The sequence below is a fragment of the Marmota monax genome, unplaced genomic scaffold (assembly GCF_021218885.2).
Source record: "Marmota monax isolate L192 unplaced genomic scaffold, Marmota_monax_Labrador192_F-V1.1 WCK01_AAM20220418_F8-fsc00003, whole genome shotgun sequence".
Classification (NCBI taxonomy): Eukaryota; Metazoa; Chordata; class Mammalia; order Rodentia; family Sciuridae; genus Marmota; species Marmota monax.
Window position 1 is genome coordinate 5388116 of NW_026694084.1, and position 18752 is coordinate 5406867.

Here is an 18752-nt window from a genome sequence, read left to right on the forward strand (position 1 = left end):
AAGGAATATATGCTTATAATTTAGCATGACATACCAGGGTGACAAATCTCGCCTCCTTTTTTTCAGCTGACTGAGTTGAATACCTTTTTCTTGAAGCACATCTTTGTGTTCCAAGCCAGCCATCCATTAAGTTGGTGTAGAATTCTCTTCATCGGCTGCATCACGGCTCCCACAGTGAGGTAATTGTGTTTAGCCCGACTGTCATTTGAGGATGTTAACCGCTTTAAGTTCTCCTGTCTGGCATCAGGGAAGTCACACCAACTAGCAGATTTCCCATGAAAATACTATTCTGATGACTTACACATCCAGAATCCAGAATATGAAGAAAATGTTTGTTCTCAAATCTCAGCATGTTATTGGGGATTTAAAAAAAATAGTGAATAATCCATGCCACACTAGTAGTTCTATTCATTATTTTCAAATCCCTTTACCATCTTTCACTGATAGTCTTCTTTTATCCTTTCATGACCTATTTTTAAAAAATTGTTAGTAGTGACAGATTTCTTAAAATGAAATTAATGGAAAGTATAAAAGTTTTTATGATAGAAGTCAGAAATGACATTATTTTTATAATGAGACTTTATTAGCTTTTTTAGGCTCTGTTAAACTAAATTCCTTTTGGAAAATGGCTTCTTATTGTCATCCAGGACAGCTGTGGGGATGCTGCTATTCTCCTGCCTTCATGTAGGGCCTGGAAAGAGAGGTATTATTCAGAGACTGTTCTTTCCTGATGCTGACTCAGCAAAGCTCAAAGCAAAACATTTTCATTTTTGTTTTATTTTTCCTACATAGAAATGGCATTTGGGTTTTATAACCAATATGGAGTATAGGCCTTGACCAGAAGCAGCATCAAAGATCTTCCAGAGATACAGCTGTAAATTAAGCAGTTAAAAGAGTTCAGAGGGCTATATAGCTCAGTTGGTAGAGTGCTTGCCTAGCATGCAGAAGGCCCTGGATTCAATCCCCAGCACCAAAAAAAAAAAAAAAAAAAACATAGCAGAAAGTGTAGAATTGCTTAGTTCATCGTTTTTGTGTGTGGGTAAACCACATAAGTAGAGGGGTTTACTTGCCAAGAAGAATAGATTTTCACTTTGGTCAAAGAGACCCCCAGCCAGTACCTCTTCATTATCTTAAAAAAAAAAAAAAAATCCTGGACTGAACAAACCAAATAAGACACTTCTGAGTCTTGTATAATTAAAACCAAAAATTCCATCTCTCTCTTTTGTTAATGAAACAGATAGCAAAGTGACAGTTGGTAAGCCAGCAGCCCTTGGAAACCTTATAGGCCAGTGGCTATTGAAGCCCTTATCTCATAGATGCTGTTTTCCCTGGATGGTTTGGAGTCTTCCTTCCTCATTTAAATGTAATTTAATTTGAGGCTTCTCAATTCTTTTCAGGAAAGATTTAGAGCAATTATTATATAAAATTTGGAACAATCAGCAAAATCAATAAGAGGGGACAGAAATCTCTTTACAAAACAAAATAGCAAGTTGCAACTGTGTTACTGTGAAATCTTAGTATTGTTAAATATTCTATAAGAAAACCTAGAATCTAAAATTTCAATGCTTTGAACTTGTTAAGAGTTCCCTCTAATTTTTTGCCAAATCCTATGAATTTCTATATAGTTCTTTTTTGCCTAAAAATGAGCCACTTTCTGTGCTTTTATACTGCTTAAGGTAGTTCTCATGGAAGTAAATGCTTTGATGAGTTCCTTGAACAGTGTCTAATGAATTTTAACCCAGATCCTATTTAGCAAATGCCAGACCCTCACAGGAAAGAGAGCTTACAGATTCAGGATAAATCATATACACCATTTTCTTCCTTTTTGATTAAACTGTCACACAAATCTGCTCTGAGAAGATACTGAGAGAACATTATTTTATTTGATAACATAAGGTGCAATATAAGGGGATGGGTACAATCATCTGAACCCCCAAATGGAAATTAGGTAATGAAAACGTGTCAAGTAAGAAGATAATCTGCATTCTTCATGACAAGGGTCCTTCCCTTGGGTCTTTGGGGTAAAGAGGTATTAGCCCACAGTGTAATGCAGAAGGTTACGTGCATGTTTATGTGCACTTATTATGAAGCTTTCATCAAATCTTCAAAAGCGTGTTACCCCAAAAAAGATGATGAGCTCGTGGTTCAGATGCTACCTCTGAAGGGGTGGATGATTTGGGGATACTTAGAAGAATCCAAGCCGCACTGTGCTATTTGACAGCCACTCAACACATGTGCCTGTTGAGCACTAGAAATGTGGCCAGTCCCCAGTGAAATGTGCCACGTACATAAATTACACACCAGATTTCAGAGTTAATACAAAAGCAATACAAAACACTTCATTATAATATTTAATATCAGTTTAAATATTGGTTTCAGTGACATAATTTAAATGAATTTTATCTGTCCTCTTTAATATTTTTAATATGGCAACTGGCAAATTTAAAGTGGCATCAGTGGCTCATATTCTAGTTGTGTTACCATGCTGCTCTGAGCATTTCAATTCCTTTTTCTGATCTCGTCAGCAGTATTCAAAGTCACTGGCATTCAGTGACAGATGCAGCTGGGGTCCCATAAGTTTCTGAGAGCCAAAAATGTGAATGTTTCTTGCTCGATTATCATCAAAATATCAAAAGGTTATCAAAGCAACCTTTGTCCTAGGAGTGCCAGAGGAGGTGACAGATGAACCGTGGAGCTGACCCTCTGGAATCACCTCCACAGAGGGAGGCTGAAGTGGCTGCCTGGGCTGCTCTGGCTCAGGGCCAAGGAAATCTTGCTGAGTCAAGACCACCCTGGCCAGCAGGATGGTTCTTAAACTCTGCTCCCCTCCTCTGAATTCTCAGTCTCCTGTAGGAATGTGTGAGTAGGCTCTGGCTTTCTAGCCAGGCATATAGAACTAGACCAAGCAGGTGGAGCACAGGGGGCAAGGTGGGACCTTCTTTACATTCACTGTCAAAATAATTTTAATTAGAAATTTCCAGAAGCTCTCAATGAATTCCAACTTTGTTCTTTCAGACAGTACTATGCTTACCTCACCGACACACAGTGCAAGCGCGTAGGAACGCAGTGCTGGGTGTTTGGGTGAGTATCTGTCATTGTGGAATTGTCAAAACCATGTCAGCCCCTAAATTTCAGGTGGTATTTCTTGGCCTGTGTTCAGTGCCTCTCAGTGCATTTCTCTATGAAGCCAGGTGAACAAGGGTTGCTATTTTCTTTTTTGTTTTGTTTCTTATGTATCTTTCATTTTTGACATTTCCTTCCCTGATTTACTTGGCAAATTATCGAAAAGATGGTGTAGAAATTGCTCTCTTTTAGAAAAAAAAAATATTAGGAAGTCAGAGAATATTTGCCACATAGAACTCAGACCTTGTCTTATGAAATACACTACAAAAAGAATGGACCAGTAGAATTTCCTCGGAGAATTTCCTCTTGAGTTTGGGGTCTCATCCTCATGTGGGCCTACCTACACTTCATGTTATCTTGACAGCAGAGGACCCCTGGAGACAGCTGTGTGCTATATGCCAAACTATAATTGTATTAGTCAAAGAATTCACACAGCCACATGGTTATAATTTATTGTTTTATTGCATACACAAATGCTTTATCTTAATTTGCTATTATTTAGTATGAAGGAGACTGTGGCTTATCTATTTTGAGCCCCCCCATTAAACTGAGCCCCTTTTTAGTGTTTCGGGAAAGTCATTCTCTACTTAAACATTAATCATTTACCATCTCATTTAGCAACCAGAGTTCCCAAGATCCAGACTTCACATGCCTGAAGCTTTTGTGTCCCAATTGTTGGTGGTAACCCTGCTTCCAGGAATGCTCTGTTCACTGGGGATCTCCTGACCCTTGGCTTGCCAGTTACAGCCACTTTCCCCTGCCCCCACTCAGTGTTGCTGGCACCAAAGACAGGCTGAGCTGAGGGTCAGCAGACCAGTACCGAGTTGGGATCCCTAGTGCCTGCTCCTCAGGAAGCCCACATGTTTATTTGCCTTTTAACCTTGCAAAACCAAGATAAGGATTGCAGCAGGCACCAGACGAGGGGAGGGCTCTGAATTCCAAGGACCTACAAGTTGGCCCCCTTGCTCAGTCCAGGAAAAATCAGATATTTACATTTCAACTGAGTAAAGGGGCACGTGGCAGAGCTGTGCAGAGGGAGGCTCCACCCTAGGGCAGGAGGAGGTGGAGGTAGGTGGTATCCCAGCTGGCAGGCTAAACACAGGCTCCCTGTGCCTGGACCTCTGGCCTCAGCCCAGACTAACTGCCATTTGAGTCTTGGTATGAAACAAATGTTAACCTTCCAGAAGATTGTGTTGATCAGGACTCCCCCTAGTGGATGGGGGGCAGTGGCTAGTGGTTAAGGGAGTCCCTGTGCTGTTGGGTTTAGTGCATCTTTGTTCCTATCACTTCTTACCACTGTGCAGATCCTGCCCTGGCCTCTCATTTGGGCTAGTGCTAGAGCCTCCCTGTCCGCTCTTGCCTTTTCCTAACTGCCACCAGAAGGTCATATTCAAATGTAAATCTTATTGGGTTACACCCTGTGCCCCAAACCCTTTAGGGCCCCCCAGACTAAAAGCCAAACATGAGGGTGGCCCTCAAAACCCACATTACCTGAGCCTATTTTGATCCCCTTCCCCTGCCTCTCAGCCCTGCCTATGCCTATAGCCCGGGCCTCAGCTATAGATAATCCCATAGCTGGCCTCTCATTTCCTTCTAGTTTTGGCTCAGCTGTCACCTCCTCACAGAGATGTGTCCACAAGCACAGAACTGTTTAGCTAAGACTCCTCTACACCCAGGAGCAGATCAGACCTGCAGTGGCTGACTTGGAAGCACTGGGCTTTCAAAACACTTGAGTTGGCTATGAAGTCAGTTGAGTGGGTCCTGACCAGCATTTTAAAATGAAATAATAGAGCCTGGTGCAGTGGTGCACACCTGGAATCCAAGCAGCTTGGAAGGCTGAGACAGGAGGATCACGAGTTCAAAGCCAACCTCAACAAAAGTGAGGCGCTAAACAGCTCAGTGAGACCTTGTCTCTAAATAAAATACAAAATAGAGCTGGGATGTGGCTCAGTGGTGGAGTGCCCCTGAGTTCAATCCCCAGTACCAAAAAAGAAAGAAAGAAAAAGAAATGGAATAGAAAAATGCCAGAGTAAGATGCCAAAGGAAAGAACAACAATTCAGTTAAAGCTCTTAATTGACTTTATTTTCTATTTTAGAGTCAGGTAATACTTTGTTCTATAAAATAGAGTAGGTGTTTCAAAGAGCAAAGCAGAGGTTGATTTTACAGACAGAAAAGGGCTGAAGAAAGCAGAAACAGAGGAAAAAGTGGATTGGTCATTTCAAAGTTCCTCTCCTCATAATGGGGGACAAGAAGACAGCAATAGGAAAAGAACTGATTAGTTAACATCAGATTACTTGCATTTACCTCTTTTTGTGTGTGTAAGGATTAAGGCAGAAGGAGCTTCATTATCATGCCAGTTAAAACTGGACTGTTTGGGAAGGTTGGTTTTTCTCTCTCCTGGGACTTGAGCATGAGTGACTCCATTTTGATTTTTAGCCTGGCCTGTTGGGACCTTCAGCAGGAGCTTAGTTGAAAACAATGGCTTCCTAAAATCTCTATTTGACAAAGGAAGCAAAAAACTTTGAGAAACTTATGTTTTAGTGGTGTGACCTGGGTCAAGAGCAGAGGGGTCACAGTGGAAGATGTGTTTCCTGCCCTTTCTAGTCATCTGTCACCATGTTTTAGAAAAGTCTGGTTGAATATCCAGATACTTTGCATAATAAACATAATAAACATTCTGTCTGCCTTAAGGGTAGACAGTCACACCGTATCCTAGACCCAATCCCCATTGTAGGAGTCCTTCAGGAAGTCTCAGTCAAAGATGGACTTCCTACCACTGTGCAGGCTGAAGCAACAGGAGTCTTAACTTCCATCTGGCATTAAAATGATCACTGACTAGACTTCAGGATGACAACAAAAAGCCTTCTGTGTGTATTCCTCAACCAAAATTAGGCTTTCTCACACATAGGCTGCTTTATTGGGGAGAGCGGGCAGTGGTCAAGTGGTCTTTATAGATCCAAAGCAGCTCTCCTTAAACCTTGTCTGTTTGGGGTTAGGGGAAACGACAGTCCCCAGCTCTCTAAAGATAATGTCAATCTCTGTGCTTTACCGAAGTGGTTCTGATTCCAGGCATTCCATTGTTTAGAGCATGCCACATGTGACCTTTGTGTCTGCCAGTAGACAGGGACCAAAGCCATCTGGTTCTCTCTTGCCTTTTTAGGGAATACCCATTTGAGTGTGTCAATTCCTGCATGCCCAGATTCTGGCTTAAGCAAGGAACACAAAAATTTTTTTAAAAAGAAAAGAAAAAAATAGAGTCCTGAAAATCATGTCCTTCTGGCCATTCCTATATCCTCACCTTCTCTGTTCCTGTCTTCTACCTCTTGAGTCTTTATAAAGGTCTACTGTTGTTGTTCAGTGTTTTAAGTAAGGGAAAACATAAAGAGAGGTGTGAGTGTTTAGTTGCCGGGGGGTGGGGGGGGGGGTTGTATTTTACCAATTTTGTATTTAGAAACATTTCCAAATTGAGAGACTAAAGGGTTTGTATCACCAGTAAACACAGAGGATTTTGATCTGGAAATCCTTAGAAGGCTGGGAGTGAAGGTGATGAATGCTTTCAAGTTATTGAGAGACTCTGCTAGAAGACTCTCACCCTACATAGTGAGCTGCCTTACAGAGGTGCGAGATACTCTGTGCCTGAGAAGGCACCCAGGGGCATCGAGACAGGAGGCCACCTTAGATGGTAAGAGAGGCTCTGAATTAAATGATCCTGGGTGCCTGTAGCTGTTCAAATCTGTGGGTCAAGATTTTGGTTTAGGAGGAAGAAAAAGATGAAAAATATTATTCTAAAGAAAGTACAGTGGGCTAAAACAGTGTCATTTGGTAGGGTACCTGCCACCTTCATCTGGGGCAGAAAACTTATGAACACTTAACATTTTGATTCAATTGTACACATTTCTGGTAATGTATGTGGCTAGTTAAGATGATTAAGTCACGTCTATAATCCCAGCAACTCAGGCTGAGGCAGGAGGATCACAAGTTCAAGGCCCACCTAGGCAACTTAGTGTCACCCTATCCCAAAATATAAAGGGCTGGGGATGTAGCTCAGTGGTAGAGCACTCCTGGGTTCAATTCCCAGTACCACGAAAGTAAGTAAATAAGAAAAGTTGAATTAAATTAATATTTAACCTCTTGTTTTCTGTCTAATTAGGGTCATTGGTTTCCTGGAAGCTATTGTTTGCATAAAATTTGGACAAGATCTCTTCTCTAAGACCCAGATACTTTATGTTGTGCTTTGGCTTCTCTGTGTGGTAAGTCACTGCGTTTTTACCTGAGGTAGTGTATTAGCTGAGCTCCCTGGTGTCTTGGAAGTTAGCAAGAGGAATAAAGTTCTCTTGTGCATCAGGTTTCCTTAGAAATTCAGAGGAGGATATTCTTATAATAACCCCAGATTGACCATCAATCTGAAGTTCAAGAATAAAACACAGATGAACACCCAGCATCTGAATTGGGACACCTTTCCTTGGCAGGTTCCAGATAAGTGCCCTCAGCTGGGGCAGCACCCATGCACTTATTTTATGGACAGGACTTTACCCGCACATGCTAAGCATTTAAGTACTGCCATGAAAGGACAAGGACAATGACTGCCTCTTCCTTCATCTCATCATCATGGCTTATACATTTTAACATGCATGTCACTGTATGTCACTTTATACATGTGCAGATATAAAAGTGACATGGTTGGTAGACAGTATAAGAGCTTTTGAAGGTGATCAGATCATGGGATTTCTGCCCTGTGGACCAACTTGAGGACACCAGTCTGTGTGAGAGGAACCTCTGCCCGAAAGGGAGTTGGCCAGAGGGCCCGTCACCTTGGCCCAGGGCTCCAGCTCCATTGTCCCCATGCTTTCCTCTAAACTTGAAATAAGTTCTTCCTAGCTTGCACATTCTATCACTGCACTTCTTCGTTTGCTTGAAGTTATTATTTTAGAGAGGAGTTCTCATTTTACATTTGAGCTTAAGAGTTTTTACTTGGTCTATAAAATTCATTTGAGCTTTAAAAAAATGTTTTGGTTTTTTTTTTTTTTTTTTTAGAATATTTTAGAGATACTTGAAAGTAGAGAGATCAGATGTCCCCTTGGGTGTCAGCAGTAACGAACTCACGGCCAGTCTTTATCTGTTTGTGCCCTTTCCACTCTCCCCAGCCCAAAGTATTTTTGAAGCAGATCCAACTTTAACATTTCAGGATATATCCTAATGAAAAATGCCTTTTTTGTTTTCACTTTTTATAACCACCATTGTATTGTCACATCTGAAAAAGAACTAACAGTATTTCTTGAATATTATCAAATATCTGATCCATGTTCAAGTTACTAATTTCGACTTAAATTTCATGTTTTTTACAATTTCTGTGAACCACTATCCACCCTTCACAAGTAGTTGTCATGCCTCTCGAGTCTCATTCAGGAAGTTTCCCTTTGGTCTCTCTCTTCCTCGCAGCATACTTGTTGAAGAAACCAGCTCTTTTGTTCTTTAGATTTTCCCACAGTCTGAATTTTACTGATTTCATCTTGTCCTGTAATTTGACATAATTTTTTGTCCTCTGTATTTTCTATTATTCAGCGGTTGGATCTAGAGACTTAATCATGATTCAGGCCTTTTTTTGTGGAGTCTATTTTTAGAGTTACTTGTTATGAGTCCTAACAGTGCCTGGGCAACTTGAACCTGTTGCATCCTGTTTCATCTTGAACAATATCAGGGAACAAAACAATATCTCTTTTCTACTTAAAAGAATTAATGCTCAAAAGTATTTTTCTGTCTAGTGAGACCAGAGTAGGGAATCAGGGTGTGTGTCAGATGTACGTGGAGATTTTCTGCTGTTCTTAGATTTCTCTCCAGCACAGGCTCCTCAGGTTTGGATTGGAATGTGGTCTGGCTGCCTGGACAGAGGTGGCTGCTGCCCTTGCCTGGAACCAGAGAGCCACAAGATCCACAGAAAGGGTGATGCCTGCAGGGTCCCTGGGAAGTGGTAGGGGGTCATTCTCACCACAGTGCCTCCTGGGCCTCCCAGGTGCATGTCATACATAACCCTTAAGTTCTGACCCCTTAAATACCCAGTGTGATGGAGTTTATTTTATTCATACCTGTCTCCTCAACCTTGCACTTCTTGACTACAAAGAATAAGTTTTAATCGCTTGAATCCCAGTGCCCCCACTGTCTTGAGCACAGGGGCTGATGTGTAGGTAACGCTTTGCAAATGGGTGGAGAAGGAAGAATGAGTGGAAAGACAAACACACAGAGTCATACAGGTGGACTGAGAAAAATTCAGACGGAGGCAGTGAGAGCAGCCAGTGGCTTAGGAGGATGGTGGTCTGTGGAGGAGCAAGAGTGAAGGGGGTGAGTTGGAGGAGGAGATGGAGAGGACCCCCGGCTAAGGAAGGGCTTTGCTGGCTATAGGTGGAACCCCAGAAATTTTTGAGAAAACAGTGTGGTCTGATTTGTGTCCCAGAGGAACACCTTTCAGGTTTGGGGGTCTAGAGGGAAGATGGGTGGGGCCTGGGGGTGCAGTCAGAGAGTGTTACGGGGAAGTAGAGAGGCAGAGATGTTGAAGTGCAGAGAAAGGTCTGGCTTAAGAGTTGGTCAAAGGTCAACAGGATGCTTTTCTTGTGATAGCTGGGAAGGGACTTGAGGGCAGCTCCAGGGTTTCCAGTTTGTGCTAATAACAGACTGGGGGATGTGGGAGAAGCCATGAAAGGGGGAGCACACTTGGTTTGAGTTGGGGTTGGAGAGACCTTTCACATTTACAGGTAAAGGCATTGTTTCTTTGGCAATTCTGTCTGTCCAGTAACACTGGGAAGGCTCAGGAGCCATGTCCATGTGTAGGGTTACAGAGATTAGGTTCCCCATCTAGGCACTGGCTGTGGGGTGGGATTAGGTGAAGAAGTACAAGACATATCTCAAAAGGAGAAACTGACTTGAGCACGAGATTCCAGGGAGCAGACACATTTAAGAAGTGAGAAGGCACATAAGGAGTAACCATAGGACAGCAGGACTTTGGAGACAAGCAGAATCCTTTGAAGACAAACAGATTGGCATGATCTTTGATGAGAGACATGGAGAAAGATGTGGCTCAAAAAGAGGCTTCTAGATGAGATGACCAGGGGTCCTTTATTATTTCTACTATTATAACAAATAGATAATAAGCTTAAAGAAGGAAAAGGTTTATTTGGCTCACAGTTTTGGAGGTTTCAATCCATGATCATCTGGCTCCATTGCTTTGAGGCCTGTGGAGAGGCAGCACATCACGGTGGAAGCACGTGTGGAGCAACTTCATGGCCAAGAAATGAAAGAAAGGAAAGAGGGAGGGCCTAGGGTCCCTCCCAAGGACAGCCCTGCAGTGACATAAGACTTCCCACTAGGTTCCACCACTTGAAGGTTTCCACCAGCTCCCAGTAGCCAAGCTGGGGATCAAGCCTTTAACACATAAGCCTTTAGGTGAGATTCAAGGTCCAGACTATAGCAGGTCCCCACTGCCTTGCACATTTACTGATTGAAGAAGCATGGAAACAAGGTCCTGGCTTTTTTTTCATATCCACAGCCTTTGTTAAAGAGCAAGATTGATGTCTACCATAGGAGTGAGGGGATCATAATTCAACAAGAGAGCATTAAGTTACACCCTGCCCTCCCCCACTACTCAGAGAAACAAAAGCCCCCAATCATTCCCCTTGCTTGGCAAAAGAACCTACACAGAGCCTGAGATGAACGAGGAAGCAAAGATCTCGTATGCTGGTTGATACGGTTGTCCAATCAGTCATCATAAATTGTCATGCTCATTCCCACACCATGGAAGCCAAGCTGAGTTTTGTCATGGCCTCCAACACCCATGGTCAAACGCCCAGCTCTCACCCTGCAAAGTTTTCTTTTCTCCCTCCCCTTTTCACCCCTCTTTAAACAAAATCTGTACAGTTGCTATTTTAAACCTGGGACTTGACATTTTAAGTGGGTGCATGCCTAGATTTCCAGAGGTGTGACTGCAGACCTATAAATTATAAGCTTTTGTCTCCTGTGATAAGTATAAAATGGGCTTCTTGTACTCAGGTGATATTGTAGATCTGGCAGCCATGGCTTGCCCTTTGAGTGGCCATCATGATGATAAGCACCTGCCACTGCCACCTGCCAGTGTTTGCCTGGCTCCTCTGTAAATCCAGCTCTGTCTGCTGCTTGCTGCTGGAGGGAGCTCCTGCTGCTGCCACCTGCCCTCCCAAGTCTGGCACCGAGGAAGGGATGAGCCCTGCGCTCCTGCCCTCTGGTGGTCAGAACTTGCAATGACAGTCTAGTGGTGTGAATGCCACCCCACTCCCCGCCCCACCCCACAGCTAGGCCTAGATGGGGAACGTAATCTCTCTCCCCTGTATGAAGCCCAGGATGACCTGTTTGCTCTTTGTAAAGGACCCATCACACACGTAGTCTATTCTTTGCCATTCATCCCATGCCATGAAAACAGTACATTTAAAGTTGGCATGTGTAAGAAATCTGGGCAAGTATTAGAATGTGCCAGAAGTTAGAAGTCATTTTAATTTTATAATTTTAATATAGTTACTCACTGCCTAACTCTCTGATGGGAGAATATGAGCTTATTTTAATCTATAGATGTGTGCCAGCTTGCATATGGATTTAACCCATTTTGTCCTAGATGTGAAATACCTAGAAAAACTTAAGTTGAGCAACAAATATACCACTTGTGGTAACTTTGAAAGAATTGTTACATTTGTAGAGGTCTCTTCTTTTGAAAAGCAGTAGGTAAATGACTAGTGTTTGTGTGTGTGTATTTATATGTATATAAGAAAACATAAGATATGTATATATGAATATATAAGAAAGCATTAAAATATATAAAAAGGACATATAAGCTCTTTATTATGATTTCCAACCCACTTTAGTGCACCTTCATCAATTTCATTGAAATATTTACAGAATTGAAAACTTAAGACTCAGTGGGTTTGATATAAAATGAATTAGTGTCTCTTGTGTTTTATGTTCTCTTGCCACCATCACTATTCCCACTTCGTTGATGTGGAGGGGCACACCAGCTGAAGCACTGGGCCTCCTTTCTGTTTTGGAACTTAAGAGGACACTGTGCACTCAGCAAACACTCAGCAGTTGTTGCTGACATTTAAAGGAACTGGGCTGAACCAGATTCCAAGCTGCAGGGTCAAGAGATTACAGCCCATGCCTCCCCTACCTGTCTTGGCTCCACCCACCAGACCATAGATTGCAGAGCAGATATGGTTGGCATTGAATTTTCTCATGATGCTTTTATTTCTTGGGTAATGGATAAGTTAGGTGAATGGATAGAGATATAAAGATATGTAGACATAAAATCAATATTTGTTTATATCAATAGCCATCTCTAAAACTTGGACCCAGGAGTTAAGAGATCATGTTTTCCCATGCACTACGTGTGCATTCTTAGGAGCCCGTTCACCTCTTGAAGGCTTAATTCCTCTTCTGTAAAATGTAGGGGAATAACTAATGGTCTCTGAGGTGACCTTCTAGATCTGAACCTGTGATTCTTGGAAATAACTTAAAGTATTCTCCTAAGAAGAGAGGGTCCCACCATGATTTCACAGTTGTTCCCATAGTTGGGGTGAGTTGACAGTAATGACAGGTATACAGGCATCTGCAGGGAACCCAGCAGGAGAGATGAGGCTGATTAATGGGATGGTTTGGTGTAAGTGGCTCCCGAAGCTTGGGTTCTGAAGGACGGGCTGTCACTTTGTTTTGGTTGCCTCACTTGCGGTCTGGAAGGTAAGGCCGGTCTTCTCTCTGCCCTTCTTCCCTCCTCTGGCTCTAGGGAGCCAGAGACTTTCCTTTCAGTTTCTTGACATATTTTGAAATTTTGGATTCTTGTACAGTCATCCCTCAGTGTCCATGGGAAATTGGTTCCAGGAGACCCCATAGAAACCAAAATCTACTGGTGCTTGGGTCCCTCATATAAAATGGAGTAATATTCACACCTAACTAATGGCTCCTCCTTCTGTGTTCTTTAAATCATCTCTAGATGACATACAATACCTAACACAACGTAAAGGCTATGCAAATAGTTATTTAGGGAATGATGATGAGAAAAATAAATCTGCATGTTTTCAATACAAACACAATTTTTTTAAAAAATATTTTTGATGCATGGTTGGTAGAATCCAAGATGCAGAACCTATGGATGCGAAGGGCTAAGAGTATGTACTCTTTTTTTAAGAGGCTTATGTGGCTTAGCCTTTCCTGAGGCAGGAGGTGGAACTAGGCCCACGCCATCTTGGGTGTGGTGCCAGTTGGATGGCCATACAAAACAGGGCTGGAGGCTGGCCCTGCCTCTGAGTGCCCACTGACCAGCCTTTCTCATTACGCTCAGGGCCTTACAGAGCATTTGTTTCCTCTTTATGTTTCTTATCTACTTAAAAAAAGAAAACAAAAGAACTAGGGTCAAGGTGAGGCCTCTGACACAGAAAAGCCATAAAAAGCCAGGGCAGCCTTGTCCTGCTAAGCTCTGCCAGGACACAAGAGTGTTTGTCCTCCATGTCCTCAAGCACTATTGTGATTCATTCAGAAATCCTCTTCCCCACGCTGAGCCCCTCTCACTCTCCCCAGTGCTAGGGAAGGGTGAAGAGGATGGGCCATGAAAATCAGAAGCTCAGAGCCCACATGTCCTCTCTATGGAACTTGCAAAGCTGCTAGGAAACGCATCCTACCCTCTTCCACGTCTGAAGTGGCCTCTTGTTCTGAGAGCAGCCTCACATGGGGTGACTGTGGCCTCCTCATCATCATCTTTCCTATCAAAAGCTATGGGTGTTCACCGCTCTCCCAAGCCCTGCTCATCCCCTGGGATCCCATCTCTGCCATATCCAGCAATTTTGTAAGCAGCATCCGTAGATGGGTGGCAGAAATGCACTGAGCCAATGTCTGTGAATTTGCACTGAAACCCTGAAGTTCTAGAAAATGGGGAACTTCTGTGCATCATTATTTATGAGCAGCTTCGTGCCTGCTGTTTTGTCTTCCAGGCCTTCACTACATTCCTCTGCCTGTACGGCATGGTTTGGTACGCGGAGCACTACGGTCACCGAGAAAAGGTACAGAAGGAGAGCAGAGATGGCCTTGGTTTGAAATAGCTGCCTGTTCTTGGAGGGTTGCCTCCCAGCTATTGATGGAAGAAGGTGGCTAGGTGGCCCCCGGGGAGCTCTCCCCATCTCACCCCTGTAGGGACCTGACTAGGTCAGAGTTCGTGTGCCTCGTTAGTAGGTCAATATTTTTTAATCTTCCTTTTGTAAAGAATTTAAATCTTAACTACATGCTTTTTTGTTTTTTGTTTTTGTAGTGCCTAGGCTTGAACCCAGGGCCTTGTGCCTGCGAGGCAAACACTCTACCAACTGAGCTATCCCCCCCACCTTTAACTATGTGTTTAAAAAAAAAGGAAAAAGTGGGAGAGGCCTGGACCAATCTGGGAAGGCTGGGTTTATTCCTGAATCTTCTACTTTGAGCAGACCTTCCTGTGTCCCAGCCCAGGCTTCCCATCTGCAAAACATCTGCCCTGTCCTCCTCTTAGTAGATAGGAAGGTTAAAGTAGGGAACAGGTGTGAATGGGTTTAATAATGTTTTTGTAAAGTAAAAAATCATGCTTTCACCCTTTACTCATATCTTTAGTCTCAGGAGCTAAAGGCACATTCTAGAAGATGATTCTGTATGACCTAGCAGAAAAGCCTTGATATTCCAGCCCAGAAACAGTCCTGAGGTTTTTGTTACTCCCTGGTGATCTCAGCCTAGGATCCCTGAGCTCCTCCCAGACATAGCTGAACCCCCTCACTAAGCTGTGTCTCTCTCTAGACCTATTCAGAGTGTGAAGATGGCACCTACAGTCCAGACATCTCCTGGCATCACAGGAAAGGTACAAAAGGTATTGTTGCTTCGTTCATTGTTTAAAACTTTACTGGGTCCTCTGCCCCTGCAAGGCCCAGTAGATTTGGGATCAATAGGCATCCCCTGAGTGTTGGTGGCATAGGCCTCAAAGGTTCTCAGACCTGCTCATTGAGTACCATTTGTCGCTTGTTAAGCGTTCACAGAATCTGCGGAGATGCTTGCTTTTAAGAGGCTTGTGTGGCTCAGCCTTTCCTGAGGCAAGAGATGGAACAAGGCCCACACCATCTCAAGCATCCCAATGGGAATGTTCTCCCTTTTTGCTTTCCTCAAGAGTGGAGTTAGGAAGAATTGTGTGCTGGGAGGAAAGGACTTTCGGAAGAGGTAGATCAGTTTAATCACATTTTTCCAGGAGCCAAGTAGAGCAAGAGGGATTTCAGTAGTGTAGTTAGGGACCTCCATTCGCCTCTTTCAAGAGCACATTTTGGAAAGAATGGGGCCACTTGATATGTGAAAGAATTAGATTTATGGAATAGTGACCCTAAAGAGGCCCCATTGTTCCATTCTTATGAGCTGATGGGGAGGGGGGGCTAAGGGGAGAGAGTTATGAATGCTAGAAACAGCTCCCAGAATTGCCCAAAGAATTTGGGGCCCGAGAATAAGGAAATTCTCCTGAGCAATTGCCCTCCCAAGTCCTTCCAGGGCCATCATGCTCATTAGACATCACCCTGGGCAGACACTAGTGTGCATCCTGAGTTGGTGGCCACCCTCGTAAGGACAATTTCTCCCAGATCAAGGAGTCATTCAGTAGCCCCTTGGAATGCTGATCAATGGGCAGAGGGTTCCCCGACCTGCCTTCTCAAGAGCCATCCCCCTACAGATAATCCTGGGAACTTCTGGTCTTCATTGGAAGAACTGAGCAGTGATAAATATATTTATTACATGGAATAGTGAAAAATGAAACAGTCAAGGTCTTCAGAATGGTAAAATAATCATTTAGACTAAGACCAATGATACTTTGAAGACAGAACTCAGAACATTTTTCTTTTTTAAATGACTATCTTAGAGATTTCCCACAAGGTTGGATCCAAACCCAGGAACCCAGGGACAGAGAACCCTTTGGCTTGACTTCTAGGTCAGGGGTTGGCTGCAGATGCCATCAGAAGACAGAACCAGCCAATATGATTGTGATTCCAGGGCTGTACATCATGGGCAGCAGGGACCTGGCTCATAAAGGTGTCAGTGTCAATATCAGCTTTAATTTAGCCAGGTGTGATGGTGCACACCTGTAATCCCAGCTACTGGGGAGGCTGAGGCAGGAGGATCACAAGTTCAAGGCCAGCTTGTTGCCAATGTAATAAGATCCTGTGTCAAAAACAAAACAAAACAAAACAAAAAAACACCTTTCATTTTATATTATCACAAATCCTTGCAATTTAGCATTTGGAGACCTTGGAATGTAGCCCCTCAGGATATAGAAACTCAGGTAAATCTGTCCTTTTGCAAGGCTTTAGCCTTTAGCCATTTTAACGGATACCCATGTGGTTTAAGTTTTAATTGTCCCTCATTTGTGCTTTGATTTCATTTGTAGTCTCCCTTATGGTCCCCATCACACAATCTACCTTACAGGTGTAAAATTCCTCAGGAACCATCCTGATTTTGTGGGGCTGTTTCCTTACATACCTGAAGCACCAGCTGAACTCATTCAGTGCTCAGTCTCAGTGCCTGGCTTTAGTTTATAAATTGAGGCCACTAGAGGGAGAGCGAGTATCAGGAAAGAGCCTGTTCTTAGCTGGTGGTCCAGGGCAGACTTGAAAGGCAGAGCTATAAATCACAGGAGTAAAGCCCTGGCAGCTCCCCAGCCCAAGGTGACAGTGTATTCCGATTCCTTTGGCCAGGTTCTGAAGACAGCCCACCCAAGCATTCAGGCAACAGCGAAAGCCATTCTTCCAGGAGAAGGAACCGGCATTCCAAGTCAAAAGTCACCAACGGAGTTGGGAAGAAATGAAAGACCCTGTTTTATCAAAGATGCTTCAGAGAGTGCCTAGAACTGAGAGGGAAACGGAACTCCTTTGGACCTCCCTCATTTGGACCTCCCCGTTAGGAGATCAAAATGTACAGAGCAAACAGGAAGAGGAGAGGGAACTTGGGGTGGGGGGTCATCATTTGAGAGTGTAAGTCTTGTTTCCCATAGACCTTGCCACACCAGGCAGATCATTGCCTGGATCCTTTGCCAACTTGGGGTCTCTCCTAACTTCATCACTTGGCATGCGGTCACCAGTAGCAGTACAGTGTGTTGGAAGGAAAAAGTAGCTATTTGCCACAGTCGAGAGCAGCTCTGTGCTGGTGTGTTTTGTGGATGCAGCATGAACATCTTCGTTCAGACATGGTTTTAACTGAACTGTTAATGGACTGGTCACCAATTTTTATTTTCATGAATTTGCCTTTCCATTTGATTGATTTGTTTAAGTTCAGTCACTTCTCCATCTTTTATTTTGTTGTTGTTGTTGTTGTTTTCAAGTTAGGATGCTTAAAAGCCTTCAGAATCCACTGCTGAAATTGAAATTGGGGGAGGGTTTTGTGTTCCTGTTTAGCAACCTCAGCCCCCTTTATAAGACCATCAGCCACATGGTGGGTGAGCTACAGGCTAAGGAGGGGTCAGCTGCCTGAGTGGGAACCTGGGTAAAGATCAGAACCTTTTTTGTTCCATTCCAAATGTCCTTTGTCCAGACTTATCCACAGCACACAACAGCGACCCTGCTAGAGGGGCAGTGAACGCCGCAGCTCCAACCCCCAGGTGCCTTTTACATGTGCTTGGTTTCCTTCCACCGTGTGTTGCCCACATTGTCTTTTAGTCCCAAGTGAGGTGCTGGTGAGTATTACCTTTCATCTGTGCCATGCTCTAGAACATTCTCCTCATAGTTCACCACCTCTGATGGTTCCCTGTTTGAAATAAAACAGTTCACATTAAAAGCCCCTCAAAGGTCTGTCTCTGCAGAATGCTCATTTCTTTGCATCTTATTAGTATTTTCATCATTTGTAAGCAATCTCTGTATTTTTCAGCTGACTTTAGGATCGTGTGTGTGTGTGTGTGTGTGTGTGTTGTGTGTGTTGTGTGTGTGTGTGTTTTATATGGTGAGAAGAAAGGACAAAAAGTACTTTAAAGGGCTTATAGATAAACGTGTCCTATTTCTTACCCTTCCCAAGTGATCCTTAGGGAATGAACAGCACAGTCATTGTTTTTCACTATGGTCATGGTTACTGAGTTGGATTTTTTTTCCCCTCTAATAAGTGGCCTGTACCCAGTTGATTAACTTACAGATATAAACTCGCTGAAAGCAATCTTTTCCTCATTTCACAGAGCACAAGGGTTTCAATATCTTTTCTGCCTTTAAGGAAATCTTTCAACCACCAGAGTGTTGTGTTTTTCTTTGTCTGCAGAAGAATTCCAAGGTGAAGGGGTTAAATGAATCATGCAAAGCCAGGGTCACATCCTATGCTCTGGGCCACTACTTGGTTCAGAGCCACCCACAGACTTGCTCCCACAGCCACACGTGACATGGAGAGGAACATCAGCAGCCTCTGGCCCACATGATGAGTAAGGGAACCTGCTGGAGTGGCCACAGCTCTGAGCTTTCCCACGCTGTCTGAGCAGCATCCGCAGCCTGCCCGTAGAAGCAATGAAGAGAGGGGAAGAGATACATAACCTGCCTGAATTTTTCTTTTTTAGTTGTAGAGATGGAACCCAGGGCTTTGCACATGCTAGGCAAGCGCTCTGTCACTG

At 43.5% G+C, this 18752-nt stretch overlaps 1 protein-coding gene across 1 annotated transcript in view; it reads left to right on the plus strand.

The window, feature by feature from the left end:
* Ptdss1 (phosphatidylserine synthase 1) overlaps positions 1 to 17955 on the plus strand; it is a 59647-nt gene extending 41692 nt beyond the window's left edge. Inside the window, exons 8-13 of the mRNA XM_046464616.2 lie at positions 67 to 179; positions 3016 to 3081; positions 7275 to 7374; positions 14119 to 14187; positions 14939 to 15008; positions 16867 to 17955. Of these exons, the coding sequence (XP_046320572.1) occupies positions 67 to 179; positions 3016 to 3081; positions 7275 to 7374; positions 14119 to 14187; positions 14939 to 15008; positions 16867 to 16976 (528 nt within the window). The 3' untranslated portion in view covers positions 16977 to 17955. The remainder of the gene's footprint in view (positions 1 to 66; positions 180 to 3015; positions 3082 to 7274; positions 7375 to 14118; positions 14188 to 14938; positions 15009 to 16866) is intronic.
* Positions 17956 to 18752: the final 797 nt, after the last annotated feature.